At 43.9% G+C, this 27,007-nt stretch overlaps 1 protein-coding gene across 5 annotated transcripts in view; it reads left to right on the top strand.

The window, feature by feature from the left end:
• The first annotated feature begins 643 nt into the window (after nt 1-643).
• The window catches only part of gpatch8 (G patch domain containing 8), a 242,518-nt gene continuing 216,154 nt past the window's right edge, over nt 644-27,007 (top strand). For 2 of the 5 annotated variants that reach the window (XM_072487050.1, XM_072487053.1), the window contains exon 1: nt 721-806. Coding sequence is in view for 1 of the 5 variants with exons in the window: in XM_072487048.1 (XP_072343149.1) it covers nt 762-806 (45 nt within the window). In the remaining 4 variants the exon portion in view is untranslated. Of the gene's footprint in view, nt 807-27,007 lie in introns of all 5 variants that reach the window. The other 3 variants (XM_072487048.1, XM_072487049.1, XM_072487051.1) reach the window with 3 other exon arrangements.

The following is a 27,007-nucleotide window of genomic DNA, read 5'->3' as shown; positions in this document are numbered from 1 at the left end:
GGTTGGTAAAGGACCAAATACAGAAGAGGCATGTTTTTTTTTTGAAACCATCAATTTCCCTGTTATTTCCTCTAGTGAATCATGTGATACGTTGTCCCGCTTCTTCATTTCCCCCTACAGTCAAACACAAAGGTTTACTGTGGGTCACTTCCTATTCGGCTTATTCCCAGCACAGCACATTTTAAAAGAACAATTGCTGTTCTTGCACCCGCTGTTCCACTCAGATTGGAGCATTGCCGAAAATTATATATTGCGCTGCGAGTCAATTATGTTTTCCCCGAACCTTGGCCTCACCAAATAATAGATAAAGGGAAAGAATCAAATCACAAAATTCTGCAAAATGCACAGAACGAGGGACCCTTGGTCATGATCAATGCCAGCATCCTCAGTGTGCAAAAGTGCTCGGCATGGAGCTGCGGGAAACGATTGCACTGCGGCTCTTCTTGCACCGCTTGCACGCCATTTCTGCAACAGCAGTGAGGAGCCTCCAACCCCGACAAGCGAGTGGATGGACTACAACTCCCAGCGCGGGGTGCAGACTCCAGGAGCTGTCAATCACGTGGTCACGTGGCGGGCGCCGGCCCGGGGTTTCCCCCTGGTGACAGCGCTGGGGTGGCCGGCACGTCAATCAGGCGCCGTCGCCGTCGCAACGCGGTTCACGCGCAGAGGAGGAGGAGGGCGGAGACTTTGGAGGGAAGAGCGGAGCGAGCGACAGGAGGTTGGGCGAGGAATTGTTCGAGAGGAAAACAAGTGTCGGCAAAATGGCTGACAAATTCGCTCGGTTCAATGAAGATCGGGATTTCCAGGTAAGGGAGGGGTTGGCAAATGGAGGCGATGGGGATATCTCTTGTCTCCTCCCGGGGAAGGAGGCCCCGCTTGTCTGGCCGGGCCGGGCTGGAAGGACGAGGAGACCGGAGGGCCCGCTTGTCATTGACGGCTCCGGGGGCCGTCCTGTTCTGCGCCTTGCTCGCTGCCGACTCCACCACCACCACTCTCTCTGCAGTGCAGAGGCCTGCAGTCAGCCCAGGAGACGATAACCCTCAACCCTCCCTGCCCTGGCTCTTAACCCCTCACCCCCGTCCCACCGCCTTCAGTCACATTGTCAGCTCCGAGGAGGAGGGAGGGAGGTAATTTCATTTTAAAAGCCTGGGTCTGTGCCTGAATTCAGCTCGCCCCCGTCATTGTGCAACATTCAGATGGGATGGGCAAACCTGCACCCCAAGAGAGTTTGCTTTTGAAGCTCATCTCTGCTTTGACTGGCAGGAATCCATATGATCGGCGACGGAGCATCATTTTCTTCATAGGCTAGGCTGAAATATTAAGCTAAAACATTTGGATGATCTATTAACCATTGCAATTGCATTTGAAGTATTATTGAGAACTGAGTGCATGTTACTCTTTGTCGCATAACACTGCACTGGAAATTGTTTTTTTTGGCTCTGGACAATATCTTATTGATTCTGCCATGCAGTAACATGCAGTGATGCTCGCTATTGATATCCTTGATATGAATATGTTAGTGAAGTCAACTTTCTCTTATACCGTAGGAGTGTGGTGGAGGGCTAGAATAATGGAGTGCAATTCATTCAAATTGACTGTTGTGGTTCTGTGTAAAGTTATATTTTTCTATTGTGGAAGAAGAACTGCAATATTTTTCTGCGGTAGCTTACTATAAGGTTTTCCAACTCGAGGGCAAGGGAGCAGACAGCCTTTGGAGCTGTGGGCATTTCCGCAAGTACTCGCTATGCTGATCAGTGATTAGATCTTGCAGGATTATCTGGGGAGGGGAGAGAAAATGAAATAATATAAATTGAATGGTGTAATTTTTCTTTTGGTAGACCAGTAGTGCCTAGCTACCATTTGTTAGCGTAGGTAAAATTTCAATTTGGGACTTTGTGCCTGGGAGTCGACTGTCAGGATAATTGGCATTTCTGAATAGAATTAAATCCATGTGGCTCAGAATACTGTACTAATATGGTGCCTCTTTCAATTTAAATGCCTCTGGATTGTGCCTTGGATTGTCTTGGAGTAAAAAAAATGTAAACATTTTGCACAAACAAATATATTTTTGGAAATTATATTTATTGTACGCCACTATAAATATTAATAAACATGGACCTGGAGCTTAATAAAATGACGTACAGAGTGCTTGATGACATTGGCTTATTCTTTTCTATACTTATTCTCAACGCACCTCTGTGGATGGTACCAATAAACCCCAGTATAATGAGACAGATCTATTCACTTGTGATCTAAAGTGCTGCCGGGCCTAATTCACAGTATCGTCATATAGCTTCTTCCTGCCACTGGTTGTAACAGCCAAAATGGGACTTTTTTGTACCAAGAACATGCTCATTCTTTTGAAAATATTCTCTTTACTGGAAAGAAAATAGGAGTCATTTAAAAAAAAAATTACTCAAGTGTCTGGTGAAATTGTGATGTACCCCGAGTCCCTAAACACTGCTGTATTTGTCTTCTGTTTTATGATACTTCACCCTCAGAGATGGTCTTTGTATTTGATATTTATTTATTTTCTCCCCTGCTTTCGGAAGGGCACTTTTAAGATCCTTTTGGGACAAGGGGAAGGATTAAAAATTGATTTTAGCTCCTGCAAATCCAGTAGTTTTATCGTGTTAGTTTGGAGCCCAAATGCTCACTTGCTAGTTCTATTTACGTTTCTTTTAGAGGGTTGCACTATATCAGGACAATCCGTCAAGTGGAAAACAGTTGATTTTCCTTGACCCTTACATGTTTTCTTCTCCTTTTTCCAACTGAATGGGCTGCAGTTCAGCTGGTTCCACTCTTTTATCTTTGAATTATAACCAGAGAATCTGCAGTGGCTTCTGTCCACTCCCACTCATCACCTAAGGAGTCCCACAAGGATCTATCTTTGGCCTGCTCCTATTTCTCATTTTGTATGATGCAACAGTGGCTACACTTCAGAAATGTTTTACTGACTATAAATTGCTTTGGGACATCATTTGAAAGTCATGAAAGGCATTATATAGATGCAAGTCTTTCTTTCTATGATGCCCATTGGTGACATAATTCAAGAAAAAATGTAAAGTTCCTTGTGACACCCAGCACTACTCTTCTGGATCCTTCCACCATTGCTGTGTTGCCAGAATGCTCATCTGACTTTCAGTTTTGGATACTTAGAAACATATATAGAAAATAGAAGCAGCAGGTGGCCATTCAACCCTTCAAACCTGCTCCACCATTTATTATGATCATGGCTGATCATCAAGTTCAATACCCTGATCCCATCTTTCCCCCCTGCCATATACTTTGATACCTTTAGTGCAAGAGCATTATCTAATTCCTTCTTGAAATAACACAATGCTTTTGCCTCAACTACTTTCTGTGGTAATGAATTCCACTCTCTGGGTGAAGACATTTTTCCTCACCTCAGCCCTAAAAGATCTTTTCCTCACCTCAGCCCTTATCCTCAACTATGACCTGCCTGGTTCTGGAATCCCCCACCATCACGAACATAGAATGTATAGAATCCCTGCACTGCAGAAGGATGCCATTCGGCCATCGAGTCTGCACCGATCCTTGGAAAAAGCACCCTACCTTGGAAAAAGCACCCTACCTATGACCACACCCCTACCCTATTCCCCCTAACCCTGTAATCCCACCTAATCTTTGAACACTAAGTTTAGCATGGCCAATCCACCTAATCTGCACAATTATGGACTATGGGAGGAAACCAGAGCACCCAGAGGAAATCCATGCAGACTCGGGGAGAACGTGCAAACTCCACACAGTCACCCAAGGCAGGAATTGAACCCGGGTCCCTGGTGCTGTGAGGCAGCAGTGCTAACCACTGTGCCATCGGGAATCGGGAACATTATTTTTGGATCTACCCTGTCTAATCCCTTTAGAATTTTACAAGTTTCAATGATTCTTTGAAACTCCAATAAATATAGTCCTAACCAACTTAGTCTCTCCTTATATGACAGTCCTGCCATCCCAGGAATCAACTTGGTAAAACTTTGCTGCACTCCCTCTATAGCAAGAACGTCTTTCCTCAAATAAGGACACCAAAACTGCACACAATACCTCCAGTTGTGGCCTCACCAATGTCTTATACAATTGCAGTAAAACATTCCTTTTCCTATACCCAAATTCTCTCGCTATGATGGCCAACATACTATTTGCCTTCTTTACTGCTTACTGTACCTGCACGCTTACTTTCAGCGACTGACGCACGAGGACACCAAGGTCTCACTGAGTATCCAGCTCTCTCAATTTACACCCATTCAAATAATTTGCCTTCCTATTTTTGCTACCGAAGCGGATAACCTCACATTTATCCACATTATACTGCATCTGCCATGCATATGCCCTTTCACTCAGTCTATCTAAATCTCTCTGAAGCATCTCTGCATTCTCCTCAGAGCATACCCTTCCACCCGACTTTATATCATCTGCAAATTTGGAGATAATACATTTTGTTCCATCGTCCAAATCATTAATATATAGTGAACAGGGGCTGTTTAGCACAGGGCTAAATCGCTGGCTTTGAAAGCAGACCAAGGCAGGCCAGCAGCACGGTTCAATTCCGGTATCAGCCTCCCCGAAAAGGCGCCGGAATGTGGCGACTCGGGGCTTTTCACAGTAACTTCATTTGAAGCCTACTTGTGACAATAAGCGATTTTCATTCATTTTCATTTCATTTCATTTTCAACAGTTGGGGTCCTGTGGTACCCCACTAGTCATTGCCTGCCAATCAGGAAAAGACCCACTTATTCCAACTTTTTGCTTCCTGTCTGCTGACCAGCTTTCTATGCATCTCAAGACACTACCTGCAAACCCATGTGCTTTAACTCTATATTGTAATCTGCTATGTTAGACCTTGTTGAACACCTTCTGAAAATTTAAATAAATCACATCACCAGTTCTCCCTGGTCAACTCTACTAGTTATGTCTTGAAAGAATTACAGAAGGACATAATTGCTTGGGAGATAGTGCAGAGGAGGTTTACAAGAATGTTGTCAGGGCTAGAGAAGTGTAGTTATGAGGAGAGATTGGATATTGGGGTTATTTTCCTTTCCTTTGGGGGAACAAAGAAGACTGAGGGGTGACTTAATTGAGGTGTACAAAATTGAGGGGAAGAGATAACCCAGGACAGGATAAAATTGTTTCCCTGGTGGAGAATTCTAGAACCAGGGTCATAGATTCAAGATAGGTGGCAGAAGGTACATGAGGAAGAACTTTTTTATGCAGAGGGTAGTGGGAGTTTGGAATTCGCTGCCTGAGTTGGTGGTGGAGGCAGAGACCCTAAACTCTTGTAAAAAGTACCTGGATCTGCACCTTGAGCACTGTAGAATCCAGGGCTATAGACCTGGTGCAGGAAGGTAGGATTATAAAGAGCACCTGGGTGTCCTCGGGCAGACATGGTCTAGATGGGCTGAATGGTGGCCCTCTGTGCTGTAACTTGTCTATCATTCTATGACCCTAGTAGATTTGTCAAGCATGATTTCCATTTCGTAAATCCATGCTGACTTTGATTATACCACTGCTTTCCAAGTGCTGTGCTATGAAATCCTTGATAATGGACTCTAGCAACTTCCCTACTACCGACGTTGTGCTCATAGGTCTATAGTTTTCTCTCTACCTCCCTTTTTGAATAGCGGGGTTATATAAGCTACCCTCCAATCTGTAGGAACCATTTCAAATTCCAAAGAATTTTGGAAAATGACCACGAATGGATCTACTATTTCTAGCGCCACTTCCTTAAGTACTCTGGGATGAAGATTATCAAGCCCTGGAGATTTGTCTGCCTTCAATCCCATTAATTCGTTCCCCCCTCATCTTTTGCAAATTTAACCCTGTCCAACAATCCTCTCCTCAATTCCCCTGACCCTGGCATTGCCCCCCCCCCCCCCTTTCGCCTGGCTTGCCGCAACCATGCCATCAGTTGTCTGGACCCCATAATTTTTAAATTCCTCCCTGAACCCCTTTGCTCTTCTACCTCTATTTCCTGTCTCAAGACGGTGGTGCTGCCTCACGGCGTTGAGGTCCCAGGTTCGATTCCGGCTCTGGGTCACTGTCCGTGTGGAGTTTTTACATTCTCCCCGTGTTTGCGTGGGTTTCGCCCCCACAACCCAAAAATGTGCAGGGTAGGTGGATTGACCATGCTAAATTGCCCCTTAATTGGAAAAAATGAATTGGTTCTGTAAAATCTATTTTAAAAAAAAGACTATCCTTAAAACCCAGATCACTGATCACCCCTTTTAATACCTCTTACTTTACTTCTGTGTTCATTTTTGTTTGATTATGCTTTTTGCTAAATGCCTTGGATTGTTTTTTCAGGTTAAAAACACTCTAAATGCAAGTTGCTTGACTTGTTTATTTTTAAAAAAATTATTCATGTACTTTAACTTTTAGAAACTGAAGTCTAATTTAGTCAGATTTTAACCCAATGCTGTTGTTACCCAATAGTGTAATATAGTTTTCTAGATTCTAAAATTCTGCGCAATCAGTATTACAATCCCCATCCCACTGACCCGAGATGTTATTAGATGTGTATTGTGAAAGTTGTGTTCAGTGCTTAGTGGGCCAAACTGTACTTCAGATTTTCTCTGCCTTGCACAGTGGGTAACAAATGACTTCCAGCTCAAATTGTTTGGTTCCCAGGCTTTTACTCCGTGGGCAAGGATCACACTTTAATTTTGATACAAGACCACAAGTTAGGTCATCGACTTGAAACATTAACTCTTGTTTCTCTCTCCAGGGATGCTGCCTGTCTTACTGAGTATTTTCTGTTTTACTTCAGACTTCTAGCCTCTGCAGTATTTTGTTTTTGCCCAAATTTTGTTTAGATGACAAGGTCCTTTTGGTCCAGTAGATTTCTTTTTATTCCTCAGAATACCAATCCTTTTTGTTATTAGGTTTCCACATTGAACAAACAGGTTAGCTTAATGCCTTTTCTGAAGGATGCGACCTCTAGTAAAGCAATATTCCTTTTCCTTTAACTGTTGTATCAATTGTCTTGGTATTGTGCATGAACAGTTAAGGTGATAGTGAGTGAGGGGAGGACAGGGTTTGTCAGGGAAATGTGGATTTTGCCAAACATTGAGTAACATTCTTTTAATTCATAGAATCATGGAATTCCTACAGTGCAGAAGGAGGCCATTCAACCCATCGAGTCTGCACCGACCCTCTGAAAGAGTACCCTACCCAGGCCCACTCCCCTACCTCATCCCTGTAACCCCACCTAACCGTTGGATACTAAGGGGCAATTTTGCATGACCAATCCACCTAACCTGCACATCTTCGGTCTGTGGGAAGAAACCGGAGCACCTGGAGAAAACCCACGCAGACATGGGGAGAATGTGCAGACTCCAAACAGACAATCACCCAAGGTCAGAATCGAACCTGGGTCCATGGTGCTGTGAGGCAGCAGTGTTAACCAATTGGGAGATCAAATTATGATATTTCGGAGAAAAATAATTTTGCATTAACTTTGAACAGGATTGTTCTTGACTATTTCAGAACCTGAACATACTGGAAACCCCCTTTTTATAGGTTTACATCATCCCCTTAATTTAGTTCCTGAACTTGCAATATGTAGAACTTCTGCAAAAGCAATGACATATGAAAAGGATTTTGGTTGTGTTGGATTATGAACTGAATTTTAGTGTATGCAATTCTCTATGTACAGAATTACAGATTCTCTGTTGAGATGTTGTATATTTTCGCAGTTCACTAGCACTCGCATAAGTCACAGTTCATGACCATTTTTACATGACTACGTCCTAGAAGGCAGTGCTTAAATGGGGACTCTTGTCTTTCATGTACAATTCTCCTTATTTGCTTGAGATCTTTTTGTTTTAGTTGTAGGTGTGTTGGACTTCAATGTGTACAATGGAATACATTCTTTTGTCATATTGTCGGTACAGTGGTTCGCATTGCTGCCTCACAGTGCCAGGGACCCAGGTTCGATTCCGACCTTGGGTGACTGTGTGGAGTTTCCACAATCTTCCCATGTCTGCGTGAGTTACCACCCACAGTCCAAAGCTGTGTAGGTTAGGTTATGGGTTTGGGGCAGGGGAGTGGGCCTAGGTATAGTGCTCTTTCGGAGGTTTAATGCAGACTCGATGAGCCAATAGGCATCCTTCTGCACTGTAGGGAATCTATGGTTCTGTTTGTAATTTTTGGTATTGCACTGGTGGGAATGGAGGACATGCATTTATACGTGTTAAGGTGCACGATCGTGGGTTACGCTATGGGAGGTGGAGCCAATTCCCTGCATCCATATGATTATAGAATCATAGAATTTATAGTGCAGAAGGAGGCCATTTGGCCCATCGAGTCTAAACCGGCCCTGAAAGAGCACCCTCCCTAAAGCCACACCTCCATCCTATCCCTGGAACCCCACCGAACTTTTGTACACTACGGGACAATTTAGCGTGACCAATCCACCTAATCCGCATATCTTTCGATTGTGGGAAGAAGCCAGAGCACCCGGAGGAAACCCACGTGGACACGGGGAGAACGTGCAGACTCCACACAGACAGTGACCCTAGCCGGGAATCGAACCCGAGTCCCTGGCGCTGTGAAGCAACAGTGCTAACCACTGTGCTACCACGCTGCCCCTGATTAAAGAAGGGTATAATTTGATGACAGGCCATGCAAAATTGTGCATCTTTGCCTTTGGATTAGTGGTGAGGGGATCTTTTTTATTCTTTCTATGGCAATACAATATTTAGTGAAGTTAACATGCCTTCTGAATAAAGCTTCATTTGATGATAAGTACCAGAGCATATATTGCATAAATACCAAATGATGGGTAGTGAGTTCAGTGCATTACATTCAGTGCATTTAGTCTTGTGCATATTCATCAACCGGACTTCACTGTTCACCATATCATTTGAGCTCCTTGATAGAAATTCTATCTAGTAAATCATTCCCACGTATCCGTTGTCCTTCATTATTCTACAGCCATCTATGTGCAATGGCTATCTGATGTACTCAATAGATTGTGTTCTATAATCAGTCTGACGTAGCAAGTGTATCGTATATCCCTTTGGATTCTATCACCAAACACGCAAATGCTGTGCCTCTTGTTTTGTCTTGGAACTTGAAATTATTGCAACTAGGCTTTATTCAGCCGGACTGGCACTCCCAATTCTAACTAAAGTTTTCTTGTTCTAATTAGAATTGATTTGCTCTCTATAAACATTTGATTGAATTCCTGGTGTGTTGGTATCTGGGATGCCTAAGGATCCTCGTGAGCATTTTCCTGTCTCAATTTGTCCCCATGTTGGAATTGTATCAGTCCAAGTTGACTTGCATTGCTTTTCTCTATACTCAGTTAAATGCTGGATTTACAGGGTTGCATTTACTCAGTGGGTAGGATTTTTGGCTCTGATTTCGGGTAGGCACAAGTTCACTCCTGGATTTCAGCACTTAATCTAGGCTGATGCTTCATTGTCTGGGTGCTGCGCTGACACCTTTCAGATGAAATGCTAAGCAGATGCAAAAGATTCCTGTTACAGCTGGATGCAAAAGACTCTGTAGGACTTTCTGTAAAAGAGCATTTAGTTGCCTTGATATTTAGGCCAACATTGCCCCTTAAATCAACACCACCAAAACAAGTTAAATGGTAGCTTGTTTCACTTTTCCTGGGAGGTTGTCTGGGAAATGCGCTACTGCAGTTGTTTACTGCGTACAGTAAGAGAGGTAATTGATTGTGAGGTGCTTTGGGATCTCCTGGGGATATGGAAGGTGCAAAAAAAATTATTTTTCTGCCCCATTTTCACACTGCAATCTTGTTGTCATATCTGCTTGGGGAGTGTTCTAGATTTTAAAACAAAATAATTCATGGGCGTCGCTGGCTGAGACAGCATTTATTGCCTAACCCCGAGGGCATTTAAGAGTCAACCACATTAATGTGGATCTGGATTCACATACAGGCCAGATCAGGTAAGGACGACAGATTTCCTTCCCTAAAGGACATTACGACAATTGACAATGGTTTCTTAGTCATCTTTAAACTTTTAATTCCAGAGTTTTATCAAATTCAAATTTTACCATCTACATGATGGGATTCGAACCCTCATCCCCAGAGCATTATTACTCTGGGTCTCTGGATTTCTGCACCGGCGACAATACCACTGCCTCCCCTTACAGGCCTCTAAATTTCCTGTGGTTTGCAGAATTAAGATAAGTGCAGTGGAAGGTCTTGGAGTGTCTCATGTTAATTGTGCTAGATCTGCTTATACTCTATACGGAATTAATATTTCAAATCTACATGACCAGCTCAACATATGTAAGCATACCATTTTGGAATGATTAAATACATTTAAAACACAGATTTCTATTCACAAAAAAATAACCTTTTCTTCCTATGATGTGGAGATGCCGGTGTTGGACTGGGTGAGCACAGTAAGAAGTCTTACAACACCAGGTTAAAGTCCAACAGGTTTGTTTCAAATCACTAGCTTTCGGAGCACTGCTCCTTCCTCAGGTGAATCAGGTGAATTCACCTGAGGAAGGAGCAGTGCTCCGAAAGCTAGTGATTTGAAACAAACCTGTTGGACTTTAACCTGGTGTTGTAAGACTTCTTACTTTTCTTCCTAGTTCTCCCTCCTTAAATATGGAATTTAAATTCTGCAGGCATTGGCAGTTCTCCTGTGCATCCCCATGTGGCTGTTCCATTTGAGCCTAAACAATTAGCGTTAGCTGATTATTTGATGAAGCAATGGTTTCTAACATAACTTGATGCAACAACACTAGAGCAATTCAGACTCTGGGTTGAGCCCTGGCTTTAGTTTTCCTCTCTCAATTCTTTCTTTCCGTCCCCAACGCGAAGACACTTGGTTCACAGGTGTGAACAGCTAATTGAGTACAGGTGGGGATTGAACCAGCGATCTCCTGTGTGTTTTCTTGATCCGTTGGGCCTTGAGATAAATTTGAGATTTGAATTTAAAATAAAGTGCACTTCGTTGCTGCTGTTTTAATAATAATCACTTATTGTCACAAGTAGGCTTCAATGAAGTTACTGTGAAAAGCCCCGAGTCGCCACATTCAGGCGCCTGTTCAGGAAGGCTGGTAGGGGAATTGAACCTGCACTGCTGCCTTGTTCTGCATTACAAGCCAGCTATTTAGCTCAGTGTGCTAAACCAACCAAACCAGTTTTGAGAGCCATTGTTGATTTTCCAGTGAAATAAGACTATTCATCAGTCATGCTTTGAATTTATCACTCAATTAAATGGTGGAAAAATGGACCTCATAAATTTATGGTTGCAGACTGCAGCTCTTGTATTTTCTGAGGAGAAATTTGATTTGAAGATTGAACAAAAGATATTGAAAGTTTACCATCTGTTCATTTGTGGGCGATGGGGCTTACATTTTAAACTTCCAATTGTGCAAAATCTGACCGTAATTTATGGCTTGTGTCCATTGTTGCATTGAAGTGGATCACTAACTTCATTGCAGTGTTAATGTAAGCCTACTTATGACAATAATAAAAATTATTATTATGTACGACAGTTAGGCTCTTTGAAAAAGCAACTTACTTTGCTCATGTAAATCTAATGTATTGTTAGAATTTTGAGGTGGAATATTTCCTGACTCATGTTAAGGAATTATTTGGGTTGCGTTCATCACAAACATAATCTTATTGAGGGGAAGAACCCTGGGGGAATACATTTTGAGTGATTGCTAAAAACAAAGCTTCAAGACTTGGTACCGCAAAATTGTGTTTTTCCATTAATTTGTGCTTCAATAACACAAATATTGGGAGTTTTGAGAACTAATTTTTTTTATTGCAACCTGATAGCAATTTGCAATGCACATTTTCCAGTTTGGGACCAATTTCAAAAAATATCATTCATCGTCTCATTTTAAAAGCAAATCTTAACATTTCCTGTTGGGCATTTCAATTTTCCTTAAGGTACAGGGGAAGTGAAAACAAATGCGATGAAAACATAGCTGTTAGTTTAAACATTACCATTGGGATTATAGTACTTTCATTTTGCAGATATTGTACAGAATGGTTGAATCTGTTCCAGTAACTTTGTGCTACCAAGATGCTTCAATTTTAAGAATGTTTTATTAGGAGTGTAACTGGAATCACCCACCAATGAAAAGTTTTGCTTCTAAATAATTTAAGTTCTAAATTAAGTTGCCTCAGCATTACCATTGATTTTGTTACAGCAATGATCTTCAAAGTTTTCCATGTGGAGGAGGCTCTGTAAATATTACTAACCTTCCATAGTCCTGATGCATCTTTGGGAGAGAAACAGCCAAAGAAAAATCATTATTGTTGCATAAGTCGTTTTTCATTAACATACAGTAACAAAAATAATGTGCTATTAAGATAATAACTGCATAAGTGTGATGTTGACAGGGGCGGCACGGTGGTGCAGTGTTAGCACTGCTGCCCCACGGTGCCCATGACCCGGGTTCGATCCCGGTCCCGGGTCACTGTCCGTATGGAGTTTACACATTCCCTCCCACAATCCAAAGATGTGCAGTAGGTGGATTGGCCACGCTAAATTGCTCCTCAACTGGGAAAAACATAATTGGGTACTTTAAATTTAAAAGAAAATGTGTGACGTCGACACCCTACCCTTGCAGAGCCCCAGGCACCTCTTGATGCCCTGTGATCTAAAGTTCCTAGCTTGGAAACCATATGATAATCTTTATTAGTGTCACAAGTAGACTTACATTAACACTACAGCGAAGCTCTTTATCTCTCATTAAGTATTATGTTGTATTTAAACTTTCTTCATCCATTTCACTTTTTTGTTCCAAATTAAAAAAAATATCCACATGAAAACTAGTTGTGCCACAACTTTTAAGAAAGCCAAATGCAAAAAGTTATAAGTGTGCCCCAGGAGGCATGTAGCAGACTACCTTCTGCCCTTACATACAGAGAGTAATGAGGCAAACCGGCTCTGCTCATTCAAACCAAAACTGTTTTGAAACCCTTTCAAATTACATCTTGTAAATTTACTCAGTCTTCCAAAATGTTCATATTTTTGAGGTATCATTGCCAGCATATTAGTAAAGTTGAATAATGAACATGCAACATTTTTCTGCCATGTTCGCTGGAACTGTAATTAGAACCCCCAGTACGATTATATGATTTGTCTTCTGAAAAGTAGGTTGTGCCTGCAGAGAACACTTTGTGTAACACTAGGTTGAGATAGCACTTTAAGGTGATGAATTAAGTATGTCGCAGAAGAGACACACATATTGAAATATATTAGTTATTTTGGAATGTTTCCGAAAGTGCATTTGTACTGAAATGTTAAATAGGCCAAATGACAACATTGCTGTTCAGAAGAGTGGATAAGATACGTTTCTCACTAAAATTTTGCGCAATTAAATTGGGAAAGATCTAGATGTTGCATTTTCCTGTCAAGTACACTGTGGCAAAATTAATTGCAACTAGTTATTTTCTGTGGTTTGTAGCAGTAAAGCATAAAATAGGAGAAAAAAGTACATCAACTTCATCTATATTAATTGATTAATTCCATGCAATTTTATACATCTTTGAAAGTTTTCACGGAAGCTTAACATGTTACTCGTATGTGATATTGTTAACCTATATTATATGGGTATTTAAAATAGAACAAGGCCAAGCTTATGTAGTTACTTTTAGAAACCCAAGTAATTGCATTTGACCATCAATGCTGTCAGAATTTTGTCATGCTGCATGTCATTTTGATCACTTGAGTCCTGTGCTCCCTAGATTTTTCTTTTGGGAAGATCATGTTTTGGTAAAGTAAGTGCAACGGGAGAGTCATTTGCTTCCTTTCCTGCAAACTTTGTTTAATTATCAATAGATAGACAAAAATTATTTCTTGCATGCAAGCTATGAATTAGAAAAACTGTATTTGAAAATAAGTAACATCAAAGTCTGAAAATGTTGAGGTATAATACCGCACACATTAAATTCTAACATTTTGAAATTCTGGGTGGCAAAGTTTTAAATCATTTGTAATTATGTTTTAGGAAGTAAATTGCAAAATATTTGAATCTGCTCATTTTAAAATCCTTGAAATCCTCACTTGTGCCTTCGATACCTTTAAGAAGGTCCCACCTTCTCAACCGTGCCCCTCGCCTGAGGTGTGGTTAAATCAACATCTGTCAGCTCTCAACGGGAAGAGCAGCCTATGGGACTGTGGCGAGATTTACTTGAATATTCCAATGCATTCTGGCTTGTCTCCTACATTCTACACTCTGTAAGTTTGGGCTCATCCAAGACTCTGTTGCCCACGATTTAACTTGGAGCAAGTTCTGTTCCCCTATAAACCCCTCTGCTTGCTGGCCTACATTGGCTTTTAAAATCTCTCCGTGGTCTTGCTCCTTCCTATTTCTGTAATCTCCTCCAACCCAAAACCTGTCGCGATATCTGTGCTCCTTTAGTTCTGATTATCTGTACACCTCTGATTTTAATTGTTTCAACATTGATGGCTACATCTTCAGTTGTGGGGTGGCATGCGGCACAGTGGTTAGCACCCATGTCTGCATGGGTTTCACCCCCACAACCCAAAGATGTGCAGGTTAGGTGGATTAGCCACGCTAAATTGCCCCTTAATTGGAAAAATAAATAATTGGGTACTTTAAATTTATTTAAAAAAACATCTTCAGATGCCCAGACCCCAAGCTCTGGAATTCGCTGCCTACACCTCTGTCAATCAATGGCAACAACACTTATATATAGTGCCGTTACCAGAATTAAGCATCCTAAGGTGCTTCACAGGACAAAGTATGACACCGAGCCACATAATGAGATATTAGGTCTGATGTCCAAAAGCTTGGTTAAAGAGCTGTGTTTTAAAAAGTGTCTTAAACAGTGAAAGAGAGGTGTAGAAATGTTGGGAGGGAATTCCAGAGCTTGGGGGCTAGGCAACCTAAGGCACTGCAACCAATGGTGAGCAGTTATGATTGTGAATGTACAAGTAGTCAGAATTAGCCACGGGCAGATATCTGGGAGGGTTATGAGGTTGGAGGAGATTACAAGGATGGGGAGGGACAAAGCTCTGGAATGATCTGAAATCCAGGATGAGAATTTTAAAGTCATGATGATGTTTGACCAGGAGCCAACACAGGATATCAAGCATAGGGTTAATAGGGGAATGAGACTTGCTGCAAGTTAAGGCATGTCCAGCACAATTTTGGGTGAGCACAAGTTTACGGAGGGTAGAATGTACGAGACCAGCTGGAGTGCATTGGAGTGATCATACCTGTGGGTAACAAAAGGGACGGATGAAGGTTTCAACAGCAGATGAGCTGAGACAGGTGATGTTGAGCGATTGCTACGGAAGTAGAAATAGGCAGTCTTGGTGATGTCACAAATATAAGGTGGGAAGTTTATCTCCGGATTAGTTGCAACACCCAAGGTTGCTACCAGACTGGCTTTATCTCAGACAGTTGCCAGGGAGAGGGATGGAATCGCTATTTAGGAATGGAATTTGGGACTTCCGGGTGCAGCGATGACCAGCTAAGTCGCACGTTTCGGCAGCTCTCGGGGCATACGTGGGCACGATGCTGCACTTGTTAATGGGACTGTGGGTCACACACCAAGGGAAGCACCACTACTTTGAGACGGCAGAAGAGGCATGGACATTTATTGTGGAGGAGCAGCTGGAATAGGCGGGCCAGAAAAAGAACGTTGGGGACAAAGTGGTGGTGTGATTACGTGGGGCGAAGGGGGGGAAAAAAGGGGGAAGGGATGATTTCTCAAGTTGTTAATCTTGCGACCCTGTAACTTTTCTCTCTTCCCCATGTCGTGGAGTGAAGGATGAGGAATTGTGGGTGCCGGCCATTAGGGGTGGGGCCAAGTGGGAAACGCGGGCTTTGTTCCCGCGCTATGGTAATCATGGCGGGAACAGGGAAGCAGGAAGGAGGGGGCCTCGCACAGTGGGGGCCGAGGTCACGGGGGGAAGCCGAGGTCAGCCAGAGTTTGCTGACTTCTGGGAGCAACATGGGGGGGTGCAATTCCGCTAGAAGAGGATCTAGAGGGGGGGGGAGGGATTAACTGGGTTGCTGCTGCTGGGGAGAAGGGGGAGCTGGTACGGGGTGGGGTGGTCGAGGCGGGAGGGCGCCGTCGGGGGGAGATACGGCTACGTGGGAACCGGGTGAGGAGCTGGATTAAAAAAGGGGATGGCTAGTCGACAAGGGGGGGTGGGGGTAGTAAAAGAGCCCACCAACCCGGCTGATCACGTGGAACATGAGAGGGCTGAATGGGCCGATTAAAAGGGCACGGGTACTCGCACACCTAAAGAAATTAAAGGCAGATGTGGTTATGTTGCAGGAGACGCATTTGAAACTGATAGACCAAGTCAGACTACGCAAAGGATGGGTGGGGCAGGTGTTTCATTCGGGGTTAGATGCAAAGAACAGGGGGGTGGCTATATTAGTGGGGAAACGGGTACTGTTTGAGGCAAAGACCATAGTGGCGGATAGCGGGGGTAGATACGTGATGGTGAGTGGCAGATTGCAAGGGGAGGCGGTGGTTCTAGTGAACGTATATGCCCCGAACTGGGAAGATGCCAATTTTATGAGGCGAATGTTGGGACGTATCCCGGACCTAGAGGCGGGAAAGTTGGTAATGGCGGGAGACTTTAATACGGTGCTGGACCCAGGGCTGGACAGATCGAGGTCCAGGACCGGGAGGAGGCTGGCTGCAGCTAGGGTGCTCAAGGACTTTATGGAGCAGATGGGAGGAGTAGACCCCTGGAGATTTAGCAGGCCTAGGAGTAAGGAGTTCTCGTTTTTCTCCTATGTCCATAATGTATATTCACGGATAGACTTTTTTGTATTGGGAAGGGCGCTGATCCCGAAGGTGACAGGGGCGGAGTACACGGCAATAGCTATCTCGGACCACGCTCCACATTGGGTGGACCTGGAGATAGGGGAGGAAAAAGAACAGCACCCACCCTGGAGAATGGACATGGGACTATTGGCAGATGAGGGGATATGTTTAAGGGTGAGGGGGTGTATTGAAAGGTACTTGGAGCTTAACGACAATGGGGAGGTTCAGGTGGGAGTGGTCTGGGAGGCGTTGAAGGCAGTGGTTAGAGGGGAGCTGATATCTATTAGGGCACATAAAGGAAAGCAGGAGGGTAGGGAAAGGGAGCGGTTGCTGAAAGAACATTTGAGGGTGGACAGACAATATGCGGAGGCACCGGAGGAGGGACTGTACAGGGAAAGGCAAAGGCTACATGTAGAATTTGACTTGTTGACTACGGGTAATGCAGAGGCACAATGGAGGAAGGCACAAGGTGTACAGTATGAATATAGGGAGAAGGCGAGCCGGTTATTGGCCCAACAACTGAGGAAGAGGGGAGCAGCGAGGGAGATAGGGGGGGGTGAGAGACGAGGAGGGAGAGATGGAGCGGGGAGCGGAGAGAGTGAATGGGGTGTTCAAGGTATTCTACGAAAGATTATATAAAGCTCAGCCCCCGGAAGGGAAGGAGAGAATGATGTGCTTTCTGGCTCAGCTGGAATTCCCTAATGTGGAGGAGCAGGAGAGGGCGGTACTGGGAGCACAGATTGAGATGGAGGAGGTAGTGAAAGGGATTGGGAGCATGCAGGCGGGGAAGGCCCCGGGACCAGACGGATTCCCGGTGGAATTTTATAGGAAGTATATGGACTTGCTGGCCCCGCTTCTGCCGAGAACCTTTAATGAGGCTAGGGAAAGGGGGCAGTTGCCCCTGACTATGTCAGAGGCAAAGATATCGCTCCTCCTAAAGAAGGAAAAAGACCCGCTGCAATGCGGGTCCTATTGGCCCATTTCTCTTTTAAATGTGGATGCTAAGATTCTGGCCAAGGTAATGGCGATGAGGATAGAGGACTGTGTCCCGGGGGTGGTACATGAGGACCAGACTGGGTTTGTGAAGGGGAGACAGCTGAACATGAACATACGGAGGTTGCTAGGGGTAATGATGATACCCCCGCCAGAGGGGGAAGCGGAGATAGTGGTGACGATGGATGCCGAGAAAGCATTTCATAGTGGAGTGGGATTATCTGTGGGAGGTGCTGAGGAGATTTGGCTTCGGAGATGGATATATCGGATGGGTACAGCTGCTGTATAGGGCACCGATGGCGAGTGTGGTTACGAATGGACGGGGGTCTGATTATTTCCGGCTTTACAGAGGGACGAGGCAGGGATGTCCCCTGTCTCCGTTATTGTTTGCACTGGCGATTGAGCCCCTGGCCATGGCACTGAGGGGTTCCAGGAAGTGGAGGGGAGTGTTTAGGGGAGGAGAAGAACACCGGGTATCTCTGTATGCGGATGATTTGTTGTTGTATGTGGCGGACCCGGTGGAGGGGATGCCAGAGATAATGTGGATACTTGGGGAGTTTGGGGATTTTTCGGGGTATAAATTGAACATGGGGAAAAGTGAGTTGTTTGTGGTGCATCCGGGGGAGCAGAGCAGGGAAATAGAGGGGATTTACCGCTGAGGAAGGTAACAAGAGACTTCCGATACTTGGGGATTCAGATAGCCAAGAATTGGGGAACCTTGCACCGGCTTAATTTAACACGATTGGTGGAACAGATGGAGGAGGACTTCAAGAGATGGGACATGGTGTCCCTGTCACTGGCGGGTAGGGTGCAGGCGGTTAAAATGGTGGTTCTCCCAAGATTCCTCTTTGTGTTTCAGTGGCTCCCGGTGATGGTCACGAAGGCTTTTTTTAAGAGAATTGAGAAAAGCATTATGAGTTTTGTGTGGGCCGGGAAGACCCCGAGAGTGAGGAGGGGGTTCTTGCAGCGTAGTAGGGATAGGGGGGGGTTGGCACTACCGAGCCTAAATGATTATTACTGGGCCGCCAATATTTCAATGGTGTGTAAGTGGATGGGAGAAGGGGAGGGAGCTGCGTGGAAGAGACTGGAGAGGGGACCAGTTTACAAGCAATGGTGACGGCACCGTTGCCGTTTTCACCGAAGAAATACACTACAAGCCCGGTGGTGGTGGCAACATTGAAAATTTGGGGGCAGTGGAGACGGCATGGGGGAAGGACGGGAGCCTCGGTGCGGTCCCCGATAAGAAATAACCATAGGTTTGTTCCGGGGAGAATGGGTGGGGGATTTGGAGCATGGCAAAGAGCTGGGGTAGTACAATTGAGAGATCTGTTCGTAGATGGGACGTTTGCAAGTCTGGGAGCACTGACGGAAAAATATGGGTTGCCCCAAGGGAATGCATTTCGGTATATGCAACTGAGGGCTTTTGCGAGGCAACAGATGAGGGAATTCCCGCAGCTCCCGACGCAGGAGGTGCAGGATAGAGTGATTTCAGAGACATGGGTGGGGGATGATAGGGTGTCGGACATATACAGGGAAATGAGGGACGAGGGGGAGATCATGGTAGATGAGCTGAAAGGGAAATGGGAAGAAGAGCTGGGGGAGGAGATTGAGGAGGGGCTGTGGGCTGATGCCCTACGTAGGGTAAACGCGTCGTCCTCGTGTGCCAGGCTAAGCCTGATACAATTCAAGGTTCTACACATGGCGCATATGACTGGAGCACGGCTCAGTAAATGTTTCGGGGTAGAGGATAGGTGTGGGAGATGCTCGAGAAGCCCAGCGAATCACACCCACATGTTCTGGTCATGTCCGGCATTACAGGGCTTCTGGGTGAGGGTGGCGAAGGTGCTTTCGAAGGTGGTGGGGGTCCGGGTCGAGCCAGGCTGGGGGTTGGCTATATTCGGGGTTGCAGAAGAGCCGAGAGTGCAGGAGGCGAGAGAGGCTGATGTTTTGGCCTTTGCGTCCCTAGTAGCCCGGCGCAGGATATTGCTTATGTGGAAGGAAGCCAAATCCCCGGGCGTGGAGACCTGGATAAACGACATGGCAGGGTTTATAAAGTTCGAACGGATCAAGTTCGTATTAAGGGGTTCGGCTCAAGGGTTCACCAGGCGGTGGCAACCGTTCGTCAACTACCTCACAGAACGATAGAGGGAATGAAAAGAAAGAAAGACAACAGCAGCAACCCAGGGGGGAGGGGGGGGGGGGGGGGGGCGGGGGGGGGAGGATCCGGGCGGGCTCTTAGGATGTCATTGTATATGTATAGACATTTGTTATAGGTAATGTATATGGGACTGTTGGATTGTATTTTTGGAGAGTAACTATTTTTGACAAGGCAGTTGCCATTTAGTTTTGTTTTTGTTTCTGTTTATATATTATTTATTTACTTGTTTAAAACTGGCCACTGTTATTTATATTGCTTTATTGTTGTTTAAAAGAAAAACCATGTACTGTTATGTTTGGCCAAAAAATCTTGAATAAAATATATTTTAAAAAAAAAAGGAATGGAATTTGGAATGTGGACTGAAAACAATGGTTTTGGTCTTTCCAATCTTTAACTGGAGGAAAATGGTCCCTATCCCAATACTGGGTCTCTACTTCACTTTCCTTCTTTAAGGCACTCCTTAAAACCTCCTACTCTTACGTTTTTGGCCACCTGACCTAATTCTCCTGGTGTGGTTCGATGTCATATTTTGTCTAATGCTCCTGTGAAGCACCTTGGGACAAATAAGGGGAATTGGGAAGGGAGATCAATTGGGGAGTATGGGGTGAGGCACTGTGTAGGGTAAACGGGATCTCCTCCAATGCAAGGATGAGTGATACAGTTTAAGGTGGTGCACACGGTGGTGACTGGCAAAATGATCGGATTCTTCCAGGGGGTATCAGATGAGTGTGAGAGGTGTGGGCAGGGGCCAGTGAATCATGCGCACATGTTTTGGGGTTGCAAAAAATTGGGAAGATTCTGGGCGGGAGTGTTAGTGGTCCTAGACAGGATAGTGGGGGAGGTGGAGGACCCGGACACTTTGGTGGCGATAGTTGGGGTTTCAGAGAAGCTGGTGCTCATGGAGTGGAGGAAGGCCGAAGTCGTGGCCTTCACCTCTCTGATTGCACGGTGGCGAATTTTACTGGAGTGACGGTTGGCATCGCCACCAGGGCTAGCAGCTTGGTTGGGTGACCTGTATGACTTTCTGCGGTTAGTGAAGATAAAGTATGAGTTAATGGGCTCTGCAGAGGGGTTGTTTGTGACCATGTTTGAGAAGATGTTCGTCTAGGGGGTGTAAAAAGGGGAAACAATTTGTACAGACTGCATAGTTGATTGCTGGGAAGTATGTTTCCCGGCGTGTTTATTTGTTGGAACCTGTTTTGATACATATTTGTAATAAAATACATTTAAAAAGAAGTGAACCACCTTGGGACATTTTATTACACGAGAGTTGATATAAATATAAGTTGTTGTAGTTTAACAGATTTGGCTTTAGTGCCAACCTGTAATTAGACTTGTAATAGCCTCAGTCGAAAACACGGGCTGTTTTCTGGATTACATTAACCGGTTGAGCAGTTATGTTCCATCTATCAACATAAGGTGCTCTGTAAATGCTGCTGGGAAGTGTTTTCTGTGACACAGGTTTGCAAAATGTTCAGTACAGTTGCAGCCAAACTGACTTGCATTTGGATTTAAGCCTTTGTTTTTGGTGGGTGAAATCTCTTTATTTAAAATATTTTATTTGAAGCATTTTCATATCAACAAACAAAAGCAACCAAACAATTTTCTAAAGTACCAACTCCCACCCGTTCTCACATCCCACCTTCCCCATTTTAACCTCCTTACCTCCCACCCCCGCTGACCCCTCAGACCTCCTTAAAGAAATCAAAAAATGGCTTCCACCTCTGGGTGAACCCATCCACTGACCCCCTCAAGATGAACTTGACCTTCTCCAGCCTCAGGTCGCTCACTCATACCCCGTGCAATCTCTACGAGATAGTTTGGCTCCAATACAGCTACAGTCTGTGCTAGCAAATTTGTTACATTTAATAAAGTTGAAAAATATACGATTAACATCTCAACTTTAGATGCCAGTCTTTCTGTTCCTTGTTGGTTTTTGGAGCTGCTAATTTCATTGTTCAGGATTGGCAGAGGCAACCATCTTTTCAACCTACTGAGTGCCTCCGCCTGTCAGTGTAGATTTACACCGTTTTTGCTTGTTTGAGAAGGTTAATGCTTGAATAGAGAGCTGCAATTTGCTGCTGGATGTGCACTATTGATAGTCATTTTCATTACAGTCCAGGGAATAATTTGAGAGTGAGAATTTTAGTTTTGAAATCTGCCTGCAAGTCAAAATGTGGTCACTGTAGTCAGGTTTTCATGGTTACGTTACCTATATTGGACTACTGCACATCTGCAATTGAGACCCGTTTATTCATGTCTATCTGCCTTAAAACTGCATGACGAGATACAGAAACCTACCCTGCAAAATAAATAGAACAGCTTTCATGCCAACGGGACCATGAGCAATATCTTCAAGCAATCTAGAATTAATGAGTTGATCCTTTGTTTTAAGTATGTTACATAAAATTCTCCAGGCAATTTTCATCCTTCTGGTGAGAACGCTTTTCAGCAAGTGGACTTCACTTTGTAGTAACACTTACAACTGTGAGATATTAATTTTATGGACTAGTACTGCGTACAAAGCTGAATTAGAATTGTATTTGCATTTTTTGGGGAAAAGAAGCCTTTGTGCAGCATTTCTAGGTGGACGACTTCTGGAATCTGGGTCCTTATTGTATAAACATAGGTGGAATCCAGTTTGATTCAAGTGACAGATTTAGACATTAAATTGTGTGTTGCTTCTTTGCTGGTCAGGTCATTTGTATTTAGTCCAGATGTTAAAGGAACAGTCCACATCTTATTTGATATGTTTCCGATATAAAGACACCTACAATAAAATTCAACTAGGAATACAAATCAACTCAGCAGGCACTGCAGAATTCTAACAGAAACTTGCAATTATAATATATTTCAGCATAATTTCAAGTTCAACAAAACTAGTTGTTAAAAGATTGTTCATGAAAGATTTTTGCTGAATTATTTGCATGGTAATGTCAATGCTTATTTATACTGTGTGTGGTAAGGTTATTTGTTTCTAATGGTTTTTATTACATTTCTTTTTGAATTAGAATAAGTTGTGTTTGAAAGTTGAATGAATTATTTTGGGGGGGTGGGGAAGAGTGAAGTCAAATATGTAGATATGAATGGGTTGTGGAGATTAACAGTTTTACACATTTTTTCTTATGAGAGCCATTAGCAAATATAAGTTCTTGCGCAGATGCAGCTTGAAACTACTTGTGTTTCAGCAATGTAACGTCACATAACATCACATTCACGATGAAGGAAAATAATCAGAAGATGGTCAAAATTCAGGACGGAAAGATTAATCAAGGATTTGTTAAAAGCAAATTGTGTCTGACTAACATGATTGCACTCTTTGAGGGAATAAGTTAATAGATCAGTAGATGTGCTTATATAGATTTTTGGAAGGCATTCAATGAAGACTACATAGGTTTATTAAGATGGAAGCCCGTGTATGGGCTTAAAGGGAAAGTAGGGATACCGATACAAAATTGACTCAGTGACAGGAAGCTGACAGTCGTGATAGATGGGTGTTTTTGTAGACTGGATGGTGGTTTGCAGTGATGTTTCTTACCCAAGATTCAGTTTGGAGTCTATTGCACTTATCAATTTTTATGAATGACCTAGATGCGGGTGTAGGGAGCAGTATTATAAAGTTTGCAGGTGATTCAAAGCTTGACAGTGTAATTAATAGTGATGTGGATAGTTGTAGACTTAATGGTGAAATAAAGAAATACGTGGCAGATGGAGTTCAGTGCAGAGATGTATGAAGTGATGCACTTAGACTAACGTAGAAAAACAGTATCCTATAAATGGCACTATTTTGAGATAGGTGGATGAGGAGATGATCCTTGGTGTCCATGTATGCACATTATTAAAGATGGCAGGGTATGTTGATAACATGGTGAAAAAAGCACAGGGATTACTTGTATATATAAATAGAAACATAGGATATGAATACAAAGACATCATGCTAGAACTTAAATCACTGATTGTGAATAATTCTGGGTACCAAACTTCAGAAAAGATGTCAAGGTCTTAAAAAGGGTTTAGGGGAGATTTACCCCTTATGTGGACAGATGAGAAAATTTAGCTTTGTTCTCTTTGAAGCAGGGACGGTAGTAGGTTTTGATAAAAAAGGGAATATTTTTCTTTATGTACTCTTACACTTCAGGAAGGCTGTGAAGACATTGGCGAGAGATTGGCAGAAAAGATTTATGAGACTGGTTCCAGGGATGATGGACTTCAGTTATGAAGATAGGTTGGAGAAATTAGGACTGCTTTCCTTGGACTAAAGGAGCCTCAGAGGAGATTAATAGCGACAATCATGAGTCTGGACAGAGCAGATGGGGAAAAACTGCTCCCACTCATGAACAGATCAAGAACGAGAGGGAACAGTTTTAAACTAATTGACAAATGTACATGAAAAACGTTTTCACGCAGTGAGTGATTAAAGTCTGCAACGCACTCCCTGGGTGCCTGGTAGAGGCAGGTTTAATTGAAGCATTTAAAGGGGAATTAGACTATTATCTGAAGGGGAAGAATAGTGTTACAAGGAGAAGGAGGGAGAATAGTACTAAGGGAATTGCTCATCTAAATTGCAGGTGCAATGGACCAAATGGTTGTCTTCTGCGCTGTAACAATTCTATGATTCTGAGATCATTGGCAAAAGTTGTAGAGGGGAGGTGACCAGAATTTCTTTCTCTCAGTTGTTGAAATTTGGAATGCTCTACCTGAAAAGTTGGTGGGAATAATTTTAAAAGGAATTAGGCAGGCATTTGAGGATGAGGAACTTAGAGGGTTACGAGCAAAATCTGGGAATGTGGACAAGACCAGCTCAAGCATTTTGTGTTCAACTTGTGAACCAGATGCTCCAATCGTGGACCAGAATGGAACACCTTGAATCTCAAGAGCACTAATCTAAGACACTGGGCCAAGAAAACATGAAGACTTTCTGCATTGTGCCAAACAGTGGAAATTGGTGAAAACTTCATTCATTTTATATCCAATCATCTGTTTTGTTTTCTATCAATAAATTAGTTTCATGAGCCTTTGTTGATTTAGATTTATTACTTGTACACATTTCTTGGCTTATTTATTCCCTATTACATTAGAATACTTGGCTTATTTATGTCCTATTACATTAGACTGATGTTTATCTCACTAAGCTGCCAAACCAATTAATATATAATTTCTATAATTTAAAAATAAACTTAAGTTCCAGTATTTTGGTGCAAACTTTCTAAAGAATTTGCAATGCATTTTCCTTTATCAGATTAAAAAATGTATAAATATTACTAGATCACTTTACTTCTCTAATTCAGATTCTGGTTGGTACATTCTAACATATGAATTAGGAGCAGGAGTAGGCCGCTCGCCCCCTTGAGCCTGCTCCGCCATTCAGTAAGATCATGGCTGATTTGATTGTAAACTCCTGCCTACTCCATTAACCTTTCACCCCCTTGAAAATCATGAAACTATCTACCTCTGCCTGACTGCTCCACTGCCTTTTGAGGAGAGAGTTACAAAGACACAGTATCCTCTGAAAGAAAGCAATTCTCCTCATCTCTGCTTTAAATGGGAGACCCCTTATTTTTAGTAGAGACCCCTAGTTCCAGATTCTTCCATACGAGGAAACATCCTCTCCACATCCACCCTGTTATAACCCCTCAGGATCTTTTGTGTTTGGATCAAGTTGCCTCTTACTTTTCTAAACTAGTGGATACACGCCTAGCCTGTCCAATCTTTCCTCGTACGACAGCCCAGCCAATCTAGGTATTCAAGTACAGTGATTTTCAAACTTCTTTTGCCCAGGACCCATTTTTACCAACCAGCCACCTTGCGCGAGCCACGCCGGCCGAGCTTCGCGACCCACCATTTTCGCTGTGACAGGTGAGCGAGCCTGCTTGGTCCTCACAATCTCACTATCTTTGTCATTTAGTGTTACATTTCTGCTAAGGACTTCAGCTGATGATTTGAGTTCTCACTGCATCCTTTGAAAAAAAATTAAGAAGTTTGTCCTCGAACTCGCCATGCTTAGCCTTCAAATGCCTTTGAATTTTGAGAGTTTTAACCTTTCATTTGCCAGTACTCCCCTGCATCTAACACACATGAGCTTTGCATCCTGATTTGCATTGACACAATTAATAAACCCATACCTGAAGAAATCATCTGTAGACTGCTGATTTTAGCTTCTTAATGGGTTGTTCACCAGAGTCCCTCAAGCTCGCACCTATACTGCTGATAGCTACAAAATGGAGGAATCTTTCCCACACCCAGAGCACGTGACATCAGTGTACGCGGTGTGTGACCTCTCTGCCCCTGCTTCTGGGGGGTGATTCCATCCAAATTTTAAAAGAATCTGCTGCTGGGTCAGCACGCTGACATCAGGAGGAGGTGGTGTGCTTCGTGGCCTCCGGGCCTGCGCACTTTTGAGGGGGCACACATTCAGGGAGAATCATCTGGGTCGCCAAATTTTCCCGCGACGCCGGTCCGACGCCTTCCCGCGTCTCCCAAGCGGCGAGAACCGCCACGTCGAGTTCCGCGCGGCGCAGGCCGGAGAATCGCCCGAGACACCCAAAATGGCGATTCTCCGGCACCCCTGCTATTCTCAGGGCCGGATGGGCCGAGCGGCCAGCCCAAAACAGCGGGTTCCCCCCGGCGCCGTCCGCACCTGGTCGCTGCCGGCGCGAACAGCACGGGAACGCTGAGGGGGGGGATCCTGCACCGGGGGGGGGGGGGGGGGGGGGGCCTCAAATGGGGTGTGGCCCACGATCGGTGCCCACTGATCGTCGGGCCGTCCTCTCTGAAGGAGGACCTTCTTTCTTCCGCAGCCCCGCAAGATCCGTCTGACATCTTTCTAAAGAATAAAGGAATTCGGGGATATGGTGTAAGGGCCGGAGAGTGGAGCTGAGTCCACAAAGATCAGCCATGATCTCATTAAATGTCCAGGACAACTGCAGTATAACCTCCTTACTTTTAAATTCAGTTCCATTCAAAATAAACAATAACACTTTGTTAGCTTTCTTGATTACTTGCTGTACCTGTATACTAACTAGCCTTTTGTGATTCATGGACTAGGACAACTAGGCCCCTCTGCATCTCAGAGC

Source organism: Scyliorhinus torazame, chromosome 21 (genome assembly GCF_047496885.1).
Source record: "Scyliorhinus torazame isolate Kashiwa2021f chromosome 21, sScyTor2.1, whole genome shotgun sequence".
NCBI lineage: Eukaryota > Metazoa > Chordata > Chondrichthyes > Carcharhiniformes > Scyliorhinidae > Scyliorhinus > Scyliorhinus torazame.
The sequence above is the reverse complement of the archived record's forward strand: the minus strand, read 5'-3'. Positions and strand labels throughout refer to the sequence as shown.